This window comes from Leptonychotes weddellii, chromosome 5 (genome assembly GCF_054177405.1).
Source record: "Leptonychotes weddellii isolate Sample4059 chromosome 5, ASM5417740v2, whole genome shotgun sequence".
NCBI classification, from domain to species: Eukaryota; Metazoa; Chordata; class Mammalia; order Carnivora; family Phocidae; genus Leptonychotes; species Leptonychotes weddellii.
In genome coordinates, this window is record NC_138373.1 from 136361522 (window position 1) to 136380747 (window position 19226).

A 19226-nucleotide genomic window follows, 5' to 3' on the forward strand; every position below is an offset into this window, starting at 1 on the left:
AGTCACAGAATTTCTTTTCTGTTCTCTGGCATTCAGAAGAAGAATTTAGATATTTGAAGTAAAAAATGTATTAATGTATTGGTTTACTCAATGACTAAAGAAGTGTTTCTCTGAGGTTTTGCAGAATATCGTGGTTAGGCAGAATTTTAAAAGTCTTCTGCCCTAAATGCCTTAAAAAAAAAAAAAAATTCAAGAGTCCATAAAGCTCATTCTCTAGAAACGAAGTACATTACCTAATACCATTGTACACTGTCAAAGGGTATTTGTAACTAGTTCCCAGAACACATTCAATACTGGAATCATCACTAGAGGAACTACATATAATATAGCAGAAAGAAGAAGTAGTTTGTATATAAAAAAGAGCAAACTCTACCTTTCAACTTCTAGTTGTGCTTTTTCAGCTTGGCTTCTTAAATTTCGGCATTCTTGTTTTAACCTCTCCACCATTTCCTTCAGCATTTGGTTTGAATTCAGCAACTCATTCTCTGACTGTGCAAGCGAGGTCACTTGGATCTGCAAACTACTGATTTGCTTAAAAGAAAGGAAAGAGAAACATAAGGCCGCATATGTAATACCATATGAGAAAGGAAGAGGATAGTAAGCATCTTCCTTCACAAATGCCCCACCCAACTGATGTGTCCTTGAGGACACTCTGAAATTAAATAACAAACAGCAGCATCATGAGGATCCAATAGTATAGGATCATTTCCTAATATAACCAGAGACTATCATGAACCAGATTCCTTAGTCTGCCACTAAGTCCTCTCCTCTTCTTCCCAAAATAAGTAGGTCGGAAGAGGTATTGGGAGTAGGAAAAGGGTTATAAGAAGGAGAGGAGAGAAGTGAGAAAGGAGAATCCAACCATTAGAGAGATTCTCCATTGAACTTCTTATAGCCTCCTAGGAAAGAAGAGATTTTAAAAGCACATCAGCTGGGAAAGCTGCTAAGGAAATCCATTCTCCCATTTCCATATACCCTATGATCAGCAACCCTTCCAGGAGTTCTGCTTTCTAAATAGTTAGGAATCATAAACACAGAAGGGATTGCTCTTACATTGTTTTTAAGTAGTTTCAAAGCATTCCAAACATCCAGCACTGGGCAGAAGAAAGATATTCTAAGAAACTTAAAGAATGGCAAGGATTCCTTGGCCCGTAGAGCCATTTATCAAACCATGAAATGTCACTCAGGTTTTTTCTCCATCCTAATTTACCTTTATCTGGGAGTAATTTTTCTCATGAAAAGTAGCTAATTATCTAGTTACAAATTAACAGGCTTTTAAGTTACATCCAAATAATCTTCACTTGGAGCACAGTTATACCTACTTCCTCCATAAGTCATTTTACCAATTAATTAACAAATACTCATTTTCTATTTTTTAAAAGATTTTATTCATTTATTTGAGAGAGAGAGCGCACAAGTTAGGGGTGGGGGGGAGAGAGGGAGAAGCAGAAGTAGACTCCCAGATGAGGAAGGAGCCCGATGCGGGGCTCAATCTTAGGACCTGGGATCATAATCTGAGCCGAAGAGAGATCCTTAACTGATTGAGCCACCCAGATGCCCCAGCAAATACTCATTTTCTTTCACCTTGTCTTACCTCTTAGCCATTCTCTGAGAAAAGGTGGAAGGAGAGAATCAAGAGACTCAGGACCAAAAGAACCCATTATGAGACTCAAGAGTCAAAAGAAACCAGATTCTTTACTCAATAAAATGAATAAATGCAAAATAATTCCTGCATTTCCTGATGGCAGCGAAGCCAATAAGACAATTGTCATAATAAAGTAAAATGGTATGTCTCAGATTTGTACTTCAGAATAAATTTCCCCGTAAGAACGAGTCAGTCTTTATTTTTAACTGGAGTTGTAAATATTAAATCTGTATTACAGTTGACTGAACAAGCAACTTTCAAGGAGCTTAGTATCTCTCATTATCTAATAAATGACAGAAAGCCCAATGCATATGGTACTAAATAACTTCTCTCGAGTATCAAACATTATGTCCTCCTAGTTGAGACTTAGAAACCACAACTGCATATGCAAAGCAATTCCAGCTAGCTTGCAAGCATAAATCCTAAAAATGGAATCTTCACTACCTCGTAACTTTAAACAAAAAAGAAAATAGAATCAAGGAAAGAACACTCTTCCATGTTTTGCCCATATAAATTTTTCTTAAACCCAAATAACTCTTTAAATATAAATTTCTTTCCATAAATACCACCCTTAGATTTCACATTTCATAGGGATATAATAAGATGCAGCTCATGGAGTAAGAAATAAAAAGTTACAAGTCAATGCTACATGGAACTTAAAATCTAGATGATCTTTCTCATCAATTTTTTAAATCAGAATATTAAAATACTGTTCTTTAAACTACAATTTAAAAAAATTCATGTGGGTCACAGCATATAAAGACCTTAAGGAAAACAGCAGTTAGGAAAAGCAGCTTACTAACTAGAGCTTAAAGAGGTTTAAAAATTTTATCTTTATCAACCTCATCAATACATTATCAATTGTAATGATTCTATTTTCAAAATGTGAAATGTGAATAGATTCAACACACACACACACAAGCAACCTAAGTGTCCATCCACGGATTAACTGATACAGAAGAGGTGGTATATACATACAATAGAATATTACTCAGCCCTAAAAAAGAATTAAATCTTGCCATTTGCAAAAACATGGATGGATCTAGGGGGTATAATGCTAAGTGAAATAAGTCACACAGACAAAGACAAATACCATATGATTTCACTCATATGTGGAATTTAAGAAATAAAAAGAAAAAAAGAGACAAAAAACCAGACCCTTCAATAAAGAGAACAAACTGGTGAAACAGATAAAGGGGATTAAGAGTATAGTTACCGTGATGGGAAAAAAAAAAGAGTATACTTACCATGATGAGCACTGAGTAATGTACAGAATTATTGAATGATTACATTGTATACCTCAATCTAATATAACACTGTATGTTAATTAGACTTCAATAAAAAAAATCAAAAACACATTCAAAATACAGATTTAAAGAAGCACTTAAAGAAATAAAAGCAAAATGTTTGCTAAGATCATACCTGTTTCAGGTCAGAATTTTCATTTTTTTCTTTCTCTGCATTTTCAATATTCACAATTTGTTGTTGAAGTTTTAACCTAAATATCACAACCCAACAAAAAAATATTATTAAGAATCCATAGTTCACATATTTCAATGAATTAGATAATCACATTAGGGTACCCATACTGACACCAGACATTGTGCTTGCAAAGTGGCAGATAAAACGATAAATATTTTGACTTCAGGCAGTTAAGTGTGTTCACATATAACTAAGATGTAACAAATTTCTGCTTTTGCTATGGAAAAATCTACAAACTACTGGCATAGAGAAGATGAGAAATCAAGTATGTCTAAGAAGATGAGAGACTGTTTATATGGACATATAAATCTGATGAGTAGGATTTTGATAAACATAGGGAACAACCTGAACAGATGGCCTTTGGTGGAAGAGTGAACAATGTGTCGCTAAGGCCTCAGAAAGTTGTCCAGTGTGGGAGAAGCCATCTTTATCACCATACAATATTTCATAGCTTTCAGACACACTGCTACTCACTTGCTCCCTACAAGATTATGGAGCTCCTCAGTGTATCTTTTTTTTTTTTTTTAAAGATTTTATTTATTTATTCATCAGAGACAGAGGCAGAGGGAGAAGTAGGCTCCCCGCGGAGCAGAGAGTCCAATGTGGGACTCGATCCCAGGACCCTGGGATCATGACCTGAGCCGAAGGCAGACGCTTAACCGACTGAGCCACCCAGGCGTCCCTCCTCAGTGTATCTTTAATGCCTACTCTGATATAGCTATAGTAGAAGAGGCATTTAATTAAGGCTGATCATTTTTTAAAAATTTTATTTATTTATTTGAGAGAGAGCAGCGAGAGAGAGAGAGCACAGAGAGAGAGGAAGAAGCTGATTCCCCGCTGAGCATGGAGCCTGACTCGGCGCTCGATCCAAGGACCCCGAGATCATGACCTGAGCTAAAGGCAGATGCTTAACCAACTGAGCCACCCAGTCGCCCCAAGGTCATTTTTAACTATAGTAATTTCTCACAATAATTCTATGAAAGTAAGCAGAGTCATTTCAATTTTATAAATAAAGAGATTGAGGCTCAGGCCCAAATCATATTGGTTACCAACCAACCAACTTGGGTCTTCTAACCCAAGTAAGTGTTCCTCTCCCATTTCATTATGCAGCAATTTTAATGATTTTAAGTTCAAAATTTACAAGAAAACTATCTAGTATAAGACACCATAGTATATTTTAAAAAATATAAGCTTTCATCCCTGAACTGAATGTTTATACAATGTGTGTCCTTTTCAAAAGGAATGATACATTTTCAACCAGAACCTTGAAATGTAGAGTATCTCTGGTAACCAAATGACTAACCATATATGAAAGACTTTAAGCTAACAGGATATGCCAATATGTGATAGGATATGCCCTTAACCTCTCCCTTTTTAAAATTCCTTAAACACTTAACTGAAATACAAGTCATTTGGCATTTAGTATATATAGTTTGGCATTATTAGCACTTATCAATCCAATTAGAACTGCTTATTGGAAAGACAACAGTCTCAAGAGCCTAGGGCTGTGCTTTAAACCCTAATAAGTATTCAATAAATATTTGTAGATGGCCTCAATGACCCAACCCAAATCCTGGGTTAGACATTTAAATGTGTAAGGTGACTGGACAATATGACATGGCAGAAAACAAAGACCCAATGCTTCCTTAAAATATTTACATACAAATGCCAGACACAATGGATCTAAAGGAAAAGGGACAGTCTTGCTCTTATTTTTGCTCCTTTAACAGTACCAGTCATACTCTTATTTCATAATTCCAACTACATTATTACTCTCTCAAACTTTCTGTGCATTTCAACCTTAAATGTTTATAGATGTTATTAAGTTGGTGCTTTTAGATTATGGAGTTAATAAAGGTTTCTTTCTACAAAATCATGACGATACAAACAGAGGAGAAAATACTGTGGGTCCCAGCTGAGCTCCAGAGTTAGAAAGTTAGGCCCCAAGTAATTCTTAGCTCTGGTCAAGATTTTGGATACACCTGGTAAATCAATTAGAAACAAAATCCTGTTAAGCAAGCAGTGTGCCTAAATGTTTTCTAAATAAGTTATATAGATAAGAAAGGAAACAATGCCCTAAAAATAAAAACTGAAGCCAAAGAAACCAATGATAAAGAGTATTTGACTTTCATTAAAATATGAAAGGAGTTAAGACTATTAAAAGAGGACATACAAAGTTTTCTTCAGTTCACTTCACTAAAGCAGTGCAGGGTCAGAATCTACAACTGATATGATGGTTTTTTTAAAAAGAAAATTAGTCCATGATTTGAGATCATTACAGCTAGGCTTATAAGGGATAGTGGAATTTAACATAAATAAAAATTAATAGAGCTGATTAGGGTTTAGGAATAAATTCAATGGTCTTAATCTCAGTAACAAAAGTGTTCAGAACAAATTATTTCAAAAGGCAATGCTGCACTTAGGAATAAAGTATAGTATCTCTTTTGGTGAGAAGGTTTTGAATATTTAAGGTATGTCACAACAAATCAAAAGAAAGCAAGTCTTAAAATAGAACTAAAAAGTACAGAATAAAGTGCAATTAACTAACTTTCATTAGGATATCAGTAAAGGCAGGGGCACCTGGGTAATTCAGTTGGTTAAGCCTCCGACTCTTGATTTCAGCTCAGGTCATGATCTTAGGGTTGTGAGACTGAGCCCTGTGGAGCCTGTTTAAGATTCTCTCTCCCTCTCCCCCACTCCTCTCTGTCTCAAAAAAAAAAAGGCTATCAGTACAGTAAAGGCTACATAAGACAAATGCAATTTGAGCTGGACCTTGAAGGCAAAATAAGAGTCTGGGGTAAAGAAATTAGACACAGATGAAGAAGATAATCAATGAAGTAAGACTCTAGAGAAACAAAAGGGATGGGATTCAGAACTCTTGAGAAGTAAAGGGAGAATGGATATCTTCATTAAAATAGAAAGGGAGGAGAGAATGGATGAGGATACAGAAATTCTCAGTGAGAAGTTAAGAGAATTTACATCCAGGAGCTTTTGCTCAGACACAAGTGAGAGCACAGCTGAATAGTGGACAAATAGATTCCAAGCTGAATGGGAAGCAAGGGAGCCAGACTAAGAGACTAGAAGAAAAAAGTATAAGAACTAGTTTCAATATCAATTTGAATATCAAACTGCAGTGTCTTCAGTGAGATTGAAGGGGATAAGAGAAAAAAATTTATGTCTTTGAAATGATCAGTTCTAAGGGATGACAAAGTCCAAGAAATGGCTAAGTGTAGGGTCTGTTAAAGTGGAATAAAGAAAAGAGTACCAGAGAGAAGATAAACTATAAGGCTAAGTTGTTAGATGGGTCAACAATATGAATGGTGCAGTCACAAAGAACAATGACAAAGGATAGAAAATAAAAACAAATTGAGCCAGAAGTCAAGGTCTTCAGCGACTGTTGGGGAACATCTTGTAGGTTAGTCAATGACAGAAAAGAAAATAGGAGTAAGATGGATGCAATGAGTATCAAAAGCAAAACCATTTTAACCCAAGTTAGTCAAACAATTGTCTAGAAGCAAAAGTGGGGTTCATAAACACAGATTTCCTTCTTGGTCCCTAGTTGCAGGAAAGAGGAAGGAAGACTAATTCCACTTAAAAGGGTTGCCAGGACCAGGTCAGGTTTCAGTGAGGGTATATTTTTTTAAAATGTGGAGACTGCAAAAAAAATTATTGGTAATGGAATAGAGATTTCAGAGATACAGCAAATACTGTTGAAAAGACAGGTTTAATGGGTTGGCCATGAGGAGAAATCAAAAGGTGAAGGATGAGTAAGTTGCCAAATGAGAAACTATGAGATCAAGTACTTTATATTTTTGAAGTAATTACAGAAATAATGGAAGAAGAAATAGCTGATAGACCAGAGGGCCTAGGTACAACAGAGAATGGAACTACAGAAAAGTTTAAACAGAAACAATAGGAATAACAGTGAGATGGAGTCATTCCAAGTTCTCTTCACAGTACAGGTAGCTAATTATGATGATTATTGCCTAGGTTTTCTGTGGCAGGCAGTTCATGTGTGTCATTTCATCATTTAACAAATATTTACTGACTACCTACAAATGCTAAGCCTAGTCCTAAGTGTTACAGATATACCAGAGAATAACAAAAACTGAATTCCTATCCTTAAGAAATTTACAATCCAATGGTACTATGTGATTAAGTTTTTTTAATGATGGAAATGTTCTATAATTTGTAACACCCAATGATAGCCACTAGCTAGCTACATGTAGCTACTTCAAACAGTGCACATTTCAAATAGTACAACTGAAGAACTAAATTTTTATTAATTTAAAATTAGATTTAAATAGTTCTGTGTGACTAGTAATACCGTATCAGGCACCCAAGTTCTGATTCTGGCCATTATTAGCAAAAAGAGACTTTCCCGGGAAGGTATGAGACTCATTGAATTAACACCACAACCAGGCTAAAATAATTGACCAGAATCACCAGCAAGGACATACCAAAGAACCATCTGTCCTCCAAATGTTGCCACATATTCTATCACTTACTTTGCAGTTCAAATTCTGGAACAGAACTTGCCCAACTGGCCAAGTATAAGTCCCTTCCTCTCCACTAAGATGATACACAACAGATAATTCATCTAAAGATGAAATATAAATAGAAAGGAGATATATTAAGTAGCAAATAATTTTTTTCAATGTTTCTGAAAAAATCACAAAGCCACAAATGGAAAATAAGAGCTCTGGCTTTAAGCAATGCAAAAAATAAGGGATTCACTACAGGATTAACTTAAATGATCAAGTTCCCTTTCCTTGAGCTGGTAATTGCTGCTATTTCCCCAACATACCTCCTCCTCACTTCTGATAACAAAATATACTTCCCCCACCCCCCACCACTCTGAAATAGGCATAAACCTAGGCTGAATCAGAGTGCCCCTATCCCCCTAGCCATAGTGATGGACCCAGGAATGGGCATGTGAACCAGGCCCAACTTCTTTTCTAGATTTTTCTGACTTACATCATCAAGTAAGAATCCTATCTTCTTTGATCTCAAAAATAAAGTCTTGGCTTCACAGAGAAAGCAGTAAGAGAGAAACAGACATAAGAGTTAGAAGAGAGGAGTGAGATGAAAGGAGGGAAGAATGTTTCTAGATTCAGGTGTCCATGAGACCAGCACAATCCCTGTTCTTTCCACAATTTATGTCTGCTAATAAAGACCCTTTTTTCACTTAACTTAGTTGGAGTTGCGTTACTGTCATAACCAAAAGTTGAATAAATAGTTTCTTATTTAAAATCCTTTTCAAGGGATGCCTGGGTGGCTTGATCGATTAAGCATCTGCCTTCGGCTCGGGTCGTGATCCCAGGGGCCTGGGATAGAGCCCGGCATCGGAGAGCCTGTTTCTCCTTTTGCCTCTGCCCTCCCCACTGCTTGTGCTTTCTCTTTCTCTCTCTCTCATGTTCTCTCTCAAATAAACAAAATCTTTAAAAATAAATAAAATCCTTTTAAAAATATTTTAAAATTTTAAATAATTTTTCCATGTTTTTAATTTACAGGTAACTATGAATTTTATAAACTCATTGTGGGGTGGGACAGTCTCCTGAAATACAGAATACTGTTAGAATAATACTTTTGTTATTTAGTCTAGTGAAGAAGAAACCACTTTAATGAGGACAGGAGACTGGTATATAATTAATAATTTAAAGCATCTGCCAAAGCAGTAATTAATCTTACTTATCACAGATATTTGTTGTTTGTAAATAAATGAATACTTCTGGTTTATATGACTTAGACTTTTCAGCTCCTTAAGCAAGACCTTTTTCTCTACAGGTAGTCTCTTGCTGACCTATTATAAATTCTAAATAAGACAAGCTTGCAATTACGATTATTTTCATGAATGACCAAAATAGATCTGGTTTATGTAGCTAGACTTATAAATCAGAAAATCAGACCTGCCTTGAGAAAAACAAAATTGTAGATCATTTTTTAAAAAGTCATATAGGGACGCCCAGGTGGTTCAGTTGGTTAACCGACTGCCTTCAGCTCAGGTCATGATCCCAGGGTCCTGAGATCAAGCCCTGCTTCAGGGTTCCTGTTCCTTGGGGAGCCTGCTTCTCCCTCTCCCTCTGCCTGCCACTCCCCCTGCTTGTGCTCTGTCAAATAAATAAAATTTTAGAAAAAAAAAAAGTCATATAAATTTTGCAAATTACTCCTTCTGCTACATTTTGTGTTAGTTACTAGGTCCTTATTTTAAAATAAGTTCGGGTCAATTATACATTATAAATGATCTGGAGAAACTGAAATCAAAAAAATTATCGAAGTGACAAAAAAATTATCGAAGTGACTAATGGAACAGAAAATGATTTCTGTTAAAGAAAGGCTAAAGAAATGAATGCTATTTTATACTGCAAAAAAAAAAACAAAACCCAAGGGCCACATTCATTATCGTCTCCAAGTAACAACAGTTTGCTTGACATCTGTCACTATGTCAACAGAAGCCAAACCAGGAGAAACAGGCTTAAATTCTCACAGAAAAGATCCTAACTGGCTAAACTGTGGAAGCATAGTGGGATAAAACATTAGAGTGGGGTTTTTCTGGGGAAAGTATCTCTCTCCTTTCTAATTATTGTCAAGGAGAAATAAAATAAACAAACAAAAAAAAGCTTTACCTGTCTGGAACAGTTAAAAAAAAGTACTCCTCTAAAAGCAAAGAATAGGACAAAATTGGCTCTCCAAATCCATTACAGATTTGTGATTCTAGAATTGTAGCAGCCAACATTTAAATTAATCATTCATAAAACCTGACATGAGTAAATAATATATCTCTGCCTGAAGTAATTTTTTCCTGAGTAATGAGATTAATATAACACTGTACATTAACTAAACTATAATTTAAATTTTAATTTAAAAAACACCTTGTCCCAAAACATAACCTATACCTTAATGAACATGATTTTAAAAAACCTCTCAACTTTAATCTATGTAATTATGAAATCATTTAAGATTTTAGAAACTTAAAAGCAGATATAGGGATTTCCAGGTAGCTGAAGACAACAGCAGATGTCTAAATCTGTGCTATCCATATGTCCTGTAAAATAATACAGAAAAGCAAAGAGAACAAATAAAGTCACACAAAACCACATTCTTTCCATAAGACAAAAAATGCCTAAACTTCAAAGCATTTTTAAGTAAAAAGAGGAAAATAATTCTAAATCCCAGCAAGTTACTACTCATGCTCCTGCCAGAAAGTCTTTGCAGTGAGCATGGGCTCACTCCATGTAAATGAACTTAACTCATACATTAAAATAAAAAGATCACTAAGGGGTTCCATAGCAAGACCCAACTACATGCTACACATACAAGACACATTTAAAAAAAACCAAAATGATTCAGAAAGACTAAAAATAAGGGGATGAACAAAGGCATACCAGGCAAATGGAAACAATAAGAAAACAGGAATAATGATATCAATGTGGAATTCAAGCAAATTACATTAAATGATAAAAGAAAAGCACTTTTAAAATGCTAAAAACCACAATTCACAATTAAGATTGTAACTATTATAATCATCTATATGCCAAATAATACAGCAATGATCTTTTTGAAGAAATCCACAAGAAATGCAAGGAGTCACAGACAGAAACATGCTAATAATAATAATAGACTTCACGCCTACAATTGAACACTTTCTTTTCTAGTGCTTACGTAGCAGTAACAAAAACTGAGGTATTACAGATGCAAAGCGAAGTGTAAAATTTAAAAAGACTCACTTTAGAGCTCCTTTAAAGCTCACTTTAGAGCATGTTCAGTGTTGACATAGAAGAGTGTCTCCTTAAATTTTTTACCCTGGGTGTCTCAGTTGCTTAACCCTAGTCCTGGCCTTAATATATTAGGTCTCTCACACACACACACACACACACACACACACACACACATAAATCAGTGCATTCCATAAAACAGAAATAATAGAAACAATACTTTCTGATTACAATGCACTAAAACTATAAATTAACAAAATAAAAAAACAAAAAGGCCTCCTACCTGGAAATTCAAAAACCTTCTGTTACGGATTGAGCTATGTCTCCCCAAAATTTGTATGTTGAAGTCTCAACCACAGCACTTTAGATAGGGATTGCATTTGGAGACAGGACCTTTAAAGAGGTACCTAAGGTTAAATAAAGCTATCTGGGTGAGTCCTAATCCGTATGACTGGTATCCTCATAAGAAGAGGGAAAGTTATTAGAGACACAGGCACACAGAGGAAAGACCATATGGGAACAGAGCAAGAAAGTAACCATCTACAAGCCTACGACAAAAGAGACCTCAGGAGAAACCAAATCTGACACCACCCTGAGATCTCAAACTTCTAGTGTCCAGAACTATCAGAAAATAAATTTCTATTGTTTAAACCCTCCTGACTGTGGTACTTTATTATGACAGTCCCAGCAAACTATTAATTTCATCTCTTACTAAACAACTACACCTTCTATTAATACATCTATTAATTCTTGGGTGAAAAGGAAAATATAAATTGAAATTAGAGAATCCTAAAAGATAATGATAATTAAAACACTACAGAATATACTTAATATACTTAAAACAGGGATAAGAAAAATCTCATACTAGAAACTTTACCAATAAAAATGAAACAACAAACACTTGTTGAGTTAAACTCCCAACTCAAAATATACCAAAAAAAATGAACAAAGTAAACTGAAAGAAAGCATAAGGTATACAACATGATCTTAGAAAACTCAAAATCTACAAAGCAGTTAGTAGAAAATACATGACTTTAGTTAGGTCACAGGATTCAAGGTCATTACATAAAAGTCCACTAACTATATTTCCACATGCCAGCAATAAACAGAAAGTGTAATTTTTAAAAAACCACTCCCATTTATAATCACATAAAAATGCTGGGGAATAAAATGTAACATAAGATATGCATGACATATTCAATGAAAACTATAAAACTCTGATGACAGAAATTAAATATGACCTAATTAAATGAAGAGACATGCCATATTCATGGATTGGATAGGCACAATATTGTTGAGATGACAACTCTTCTCAAACTGAGCTACAATACAGATTCATTGCAATTCCAATCAAAACGCTAACAAGCCTTTTTGAAAAAGGTGACAGTCTGATTTTAAAATTTATGTGGAAAGGTAAAGGACCTAGAAAAGCCAAAACAATCTTTACAAGAAAGAACAAGGTGGAGAGGACTTGCACTACCTGCATCAAACTTACTATGAGGCCACAGTGGTCAAGACAGTGTGATAGTCATGTGAAGACGGACAAACAGGTCACTGCAATAGGACGGAGTCCAGAAACAGAAACACTTAAATGGTCAACTGATTTTCAACAAAGGAACCGAAATAATTCAATAGAGGAAAAGAGAGTGTTCAACAAATGATGCTGGAACAACAGGATACCTATATGGAAATAAAAAATGAATGTCTACCATCACCTCACACTACACAGAAATTAACATGAATTGGATCATAAAACCTAAGTGTTAGAAACAAAATATTAATCTTTTAGAAGAAAACAAAATAGAAATCTTTGTAACACAAGATTAGGCAAAGCTTTCTTTTAAAGAGAACACACAAAAGGGGTGGCTGGAGGGCTCAGTCCATAGAGCATGCAACTTGACCTCAGGGTCGTGAGTTCAAATCCCATGTGGGGCATAAAGATCACTTAAATAAGTTTTTTAAAAATTAAAAAAAAAACCACACACACACAAAACAAACTAGAAAAAAAATGATAAAATAGACATCAAAATAAATTTTGCTTTCAATAGACACAATTAAACAAAGCAATCCACAGACAAGGGGCTTGTTGCAAAATAAAGAGCTGTTACAACTCAATATGAAAATAATTTCCCAATTTTAAATATGGGCAAAATATTTGGACGAATACTTCAAAAAACCACATTACAAGATGCTAACCAACATTAGCCATTGGGGAAAATCAAATTAAGACCACAATGATATATTACTCCACATCTTCTAGGGTTAAGTTAAAAAGACAGACAATAACAAATGTCAGTTAAGATGTGTGAATCATATGGAATTGTCATAGGGGAACTCTCATACGTTGCTACAGGAATGCAAAACAGCATAACTACTTTGTAAAACAGTTTTGCTATATATGTTATAAAACAGTATTGCTATATGTCATCACTCAGAAATGTCATTCCTAGGGCGCCTGGGTGGCTCAGTTGGTTAAGCGACTGCCTTCGGCTCAGGTCATGATCCTGGAGTCCCGGGATCAAGTCCCGCATCGGGCTCCCTGCTCAGCAGGGCGTCTGCTTCTCCCTCTGACTCTCTTCCCTCTTGTGCTGTCTCTCATTCTCTCTCTCAAATAAATAAATAAAATCTTTAAAAAAAAAGAAATGTCATTCCTAGACATTTAACCAAGAGAAATAAAAATGTATGCCCAAAGACTTGTACATGAATGTTCATAGCAACATTAATCATAATAGCCCCAAACTAATAACCCAAATATCTGTCCATCAAAAGGAAAATGAATAAACAAATGTTACATCCATTCAATGGAATATTAATCAGCAATAGAAAGGAATGAACTACTGATATATGCAACAACATGGATAAATCTGGGGGTGCCTAAGGCTGGGGATCAGAGGAGAGGTCAACTGCAAATAGACATGGGGAAACTTTTAGGGTAATAGAACTGTTCTATGCTTTTAATGTGGTGATGATTACAAAACTTTATACAATTACCAAAAAGCATCAAGCTGCACATTATTTAAATGGATGAATTTTATTTTATGTATGCTAAACACTAATAAAACTATAAAAACTTTTTAATGGCAGAAAAACACAGAAAGAAGAGAGTAGAAATTAATGAGGTAGGAAAAAGAAAAACAATTGACTCCATAAATCAAATTCCTAATTTAAAAAATACTGAAACGTACGCTTAAAATGATTAAAATAGTGAATTCTGTAATGTATATTTTATCACAATAAAAAGAATAAAATCAACAAAGCACTAGCTGACTAGATTAACAAAGAGAGGAAGAAAGCACATATACAAATAAGAAATGGCTCCAGGGAAAGTAAGCACTGAAACAGAACAAATTGAAAAATAAAAACTATTCTGCAGATCTCTATGCAGACAAATTTGAAAACCAAGATGAAATAATTTCATATGAAAACACAGATTATAAAAATTGATCCCAATAGAGACAGAGAGCTTTAATAGACTGTTTTCTATAAAATAAACAGATAATTATTCCAGAAGTTAAGTTGGTTCAAGATTAAGAAATCCATTAACACACAATATTAACAGTATAAGAGTGGAAAAATTATGATTGTCTCCAGAGACGCTGAAAACCTTTGAAAATTTTCGACATCATGCCTATCATTTCTACTATAGTGTTTGCCAAATGATCTTTTCCTATTTCCATCATTCTTTCTACGTTTATTAGTTGGAATTCTCCTGAAAAGAGCTTTCCTTCTCTCTAAATATTATACATTATATCATCTGGACACACAGATTTTTATTTTATCCTATGGATTATAACCTTTTATTACAACTTATTTCTTTGCTCAGATTTGGCCACTGGGTGCTAAGAGTAGTGGAAGAATGTATGATGAGAAAGTATGATGAGAAAATTTACATAGTCTCAAAGTATTTCCCCATAAGATAATTATATATCACAAAGAGAAAAAAAGTCATTTTATACTGGAAAAATCTGGCCAACACCACCTTAACCAAATGATCAAAGTGAACATCACCAGTAAGGGGACAAATAATATACCTCCTAATATAATGCACTGAGGACACATGACTTTGACTCTGGTATTATTTTTGCTAAAAATATACAACCTGAATTTAATCATAAAGAATTTAAGACAAACTCAAATTGAGGGACAAGCTACAAAAATAACTGGTCAGCACTCTTCAAGGAAAGGCAATGTATGATTCTGGACTGGATCTTGGACCAGAAAAACGGTATCAGTAGGACAATTGGTAAAATTTGAATAAAGTCTATAGGTTTGATAACACTAATATTTATTTCCTGATTATATTAATGTTAGTATCTTAGCTTTGACTTTGTAATATGGTCATGTAAGATGTCAATCTTTATAAAGATCTCGGTGAAGACCATGTGGGAATTTTACAATGTTTTGTTACCTCTGAAATTATTTCAAAATGAAGTTTAAAATATATACATGCATATATAACCTAATACTCTGAAGTTCCTTTCTGGCCAACTCTTCTGCCATCTGTGAAGCCCGCAATTTCTCTTCACACTGATCCTTTTCAGATTGCCTCCAGACATCATGTTCCACTTTCATTTTCTCTAAATCCGCTAATCTGTTCTCAAGTTCTATCCTAAAACAACAGATGATAATTATGTTACAAGAACTACAATGAGGATGATATGACAGCAAAATATTTTCATTTGCAAGGAGATTGAACACAAAATAAGGTAATTAAGTACTTACTTTTCATCTTGTAATACCACAAGTTTTTGATAACCTTCTTCCTTGGCAGCTTGTACTTTACGTATTAATTCACGATCCTTTCCTACTAGGAGAGCTTTGTGGTGTTCAACAGCCGACTTGAGAATTTCATTGTCTGACTGTAATCCTAATATTTTTTTTAAGGAAAAAGATATGCTGTATTCGGTGTTATTAAGCTGAAAAAATCGTAACAGCAAGCATCCATAAACTCGTAAGACAACTAAAAAAGCGTAGAAAGTCTGGATATGTATTCTCAAAGATCTATACATTACTGATAAACCTTTCAAGAATGAAACCGACTAAAACTCAGAATTAACTATTCTGTCATTATTTTATTTAGCATACATATACAAATGCTTTAATAAAAGACTACATACATTTACTCACTTGACTCTTGAGAGCTGGGGACATCAACCCAGGTGATATCCAAAGAGATATAAATACTTACTTCACTTCTAAAAGGGTTTTGTAACCTTAGCCCCACAGACAGCATCATCATAAAGCTGGCTGGAAGTAGAGTGAATAAAATCATAGAACCCATCAAAACCTATCATTCTAGCAGATGTGTTATATATTTCCAATGGAAATATAAATTGGAGGGGCGCCTGAGTGGCTCAGTCAGTTAAGTCGGGAGCCTTCAGGTCAGGTCATGATCCCAGGGTCCTGGGATCAAGCAAGCCCCGCATCAGGCTCCCTGCTCAGTGGGGAGCCTGCTTCTCCCTCTCCCTCTCTCAGCTCATGCTCTCGCTCTATTTCAAATAAATAAATAAAATCTTAACAAAAAAAAAAAAAAGAAATATAAATTGGAAACTTTCAAGTTTATCCAATGAATTCACAAATTTTCCTTATATTGATATGGCAAGTATTTTGCAGATGAAATAACTAAAATTCATATCTAACACAAAATTTAAAAAGAACGCATAACTAGATCATAAACTCTTTAAGTCCCTTGAAAAGTTACTCCCTAAGTCTATAGAAATTCATGAATCAACATCAAGTAGAGATTAATGATGAAAACAGTAATTCATCATAAGCTCTGTCTGAAACTACATAGGCCAGGTCAACTAAAGACCAACTTGAGGACAGTTACAGGCCAAAGGTAGCTTAAACACCTCTTAAGAAAAATCAGAAATAATATAATTCTGAGGAATCTTGATGAGAAGAACATTCTAAGACTACACTGGAGCTTAAAAATAGGCCCAATAACTAGCCTACTGTTTACATAAAAACAAAAACTGGGCTGGGGATCCACCTATCTTCCTTACTTTCTTAAGTCTTAAAATGGTCTGGGACTAATAATCACATGATCTAAATAGATTCACAACTATAAACCCAGAAAGTATGAAATCCCATTTGTAAAGTTTCACTTAATTTATGTATTAATCAAATAACTGACATAAACATAAGATTTTTTTTAAAAAGACACATCACAAAATGAACATTCAACACAAATAAAAATAATCCATATGTGCTCTCAAATTAAAATTCAATTAGGCTGAAAATCTGGAAATAAAAATTCAGTTTGATTTATTTTAATAATTTGTTTGTATGTAAAAATAATAGTAAAAAGCATGGGAAATCATATATTACCATCCAGTTCACTCTGAATCTTATTCCTTTCTCTTTCTAGCTCACTCTTAGCTCTTGCTGCCTCCAGTTTGATGTCTGTTATTTCTAGTTTGTTTGAATGTTTAAGTTCTTCTACCTGTTGATAATTAGAAATTGAAATTACTATAGGTCATTTTCTTGCCATTAACTGCTTACCCAAAAACATCAGTAGAAATGAGAAAACGTTTTGGTAGCAGAGTACACAGTGTAAGTACCTTCCAATGGGAAGGTGCTTCAGGGCCTTGAACAGTATTTGGTACCAAGAAAACAGCCTTTTCCTAACAGAATTGAGTTATTTCTTTACAAATATCTGGCTGGGATCATCTGGCTTAATCTTGCCTTAAAAGGCTTAACTGCAAGTACCTAAAATCCAATAGTCAACGACGGACACATCTTCAGAGAAAAAAGCCTGAAACCTCCCTTTAAAAAAAAGTGCTGGTGACAAGAAGGCATTCTAGATATAAGGAACAGCACATAAAATGTTATCAAGGCATAACATCACACAGTATGCCTGCAAGAAACAATGAGCAATGTGTTAGAACAGAGGAAGGCAGGAAATCTGTAGACTGGCAGAGAAGAAACTTTATATGCCGTACAAAAGGGCTGCGTATCCTGTTAGCTACTGAAGGGGACACAATCAACTTTGTTTCAGAAAATTAACTCTAATTGCAAATTAAGATTAAGAAACTGAAGGTAAAGACACCAATTAAGAGGCAAAGGATTGACCAAGTGGGCAAGAAGGAAGAATCAATTGAAGTGTGTGTGAGAGAGAGAGAGAGAGAGAGAGAGAGAGAGAGAGAGAGTGTGTGTGTGTGTGTGTGTGTGTGTGTGTGTGTGTGTGGCGGCGGCGGCAGTGGGAAGAATGAGTATAAAACATATGAATCTAATTTAAACTTTTACTGCCCAAACCTGATTCTTTTAAAGCCCTGAGTGAATGGAAACAACTGTCAATATTTTCCATATAATTAACCAATCACAGACTAATTTTTAGTTTTCTCTGAGACAAGTTGAATGATTCTAGTTCATGAGTAGTATTCATTCATTGGATAAATATTTACTGAGTACCTATTATGTGCCCCAGCACAGTTGTAGGAGCTGGGGTTACAGAAGCAAACAAAAAAGCTTAATCTCTCCAGTTATCTGCACTACCCTCTAATATTTTCCATTTCCTTTCCTTTTGGTAAGGTGCTTCTAAAGTTAGTCCTACAGTTAATCCTCTAATGAGGATTTAACCAATACAGATATAAAAATTAGATAAACCTGTACTCTGACATACTGATGCATAAAACAATGAAATTAGAGTAGAAAACCACAAATATATACAAGCCAAATATGTAAAATGTAAGATGATGGGAACAGGAGGGAAGAGGATAATATCCTTGAATGCAACAGAAATCTATAAAAACTGAAGATGGGAGATAGAAACAAATGAGAAAGAGCTCCTAGAGCCAAAGAGGGGAAGGATGAGAAATAGAAGTGTCTTACCAAAAGAGACTCCATCCATGAAAGGTCTTAAAAACATGTAAGGAAGGGTTTGGTCAAAATCCTCACTTAAAGAACAACAGAAAAGCAAGTACTCTGCTGCCTTTGTACTGCTAACCACATTTAAGATGCATGCTTTGCTTCCAAATAAACTTAGAGATTTTTAAATGACACTACAGAGGCTGCTGGGAAGATGGCGGAGTAGGACGACCCTGGGCTCACCTCTTGCCACGTGGCCACCTGGAGAGCACCCACATCGGCATAAATAACCCAGAAAACAACCGGAAAACTGGTAGAACAGACTCCCCGCAGCCCGACGTAGACAAAAGGCCATAGCAAAGCAGATCCACCCCCTCCGATCGCTCTTGGCAAGATCCGATCAAAGCGGTGCCACAAGCCTGGCAGTGTGTGCGCGGCCCAAACAAGGACCGGCACCACTCCAAAGTGAGTCCTGCTCCAGGGAGCAGGGAAGATAACCACACGCCAGTCTGACTGTGACCCCAGCAGTGCGCTGGGGGCAGGCAGATGGTCTGATTGCAGGCCCCACCCACCAA

The 19226-nt window shown here is 35.3% G+C and overlaps 1 protein-coding gene across 7 annotated transcripts in view; it reads right to left on the minus strand.

Annotated features, from left to right (window-relative positions):
* CEP83 (centrosomal protein 83) overlaps window positions 1–19226 on the minus strand; it is a 148938-nt gene that overhangs the window by 36999 nt on the left and 92713 nt on the right. For 6 of the 7 annotated variants that reach the window (XM_081822204.1, XM_081822205.1, XM_081822200.1 and 3 more), the window contains 5 exons: window positions 17173–17283; window positions 15565–15709; window positions 15302–15451; window positions 3068–3143; window positions 374–531 (listed from right to left, as the gene is read on the minus strand). In XM_081822204.1, the coding sequence (XP_081678330.1) occupies window positions 374–531; window positions 3068–3143; window positions 15302–15451; window positions 15565–15709; window positions 17173–17283 (640 nt within the window). Of the gene's footprint in view, window positions 1–373; window positions 532–3067; window positions 3144–15301; window positions 15452–15564; window positions 15710–17172; window positions 17288–19226 lie in introns of all 7 variants that reach the window. The other variant, XM_081822203.1, reaches the window with a different exon arrangement.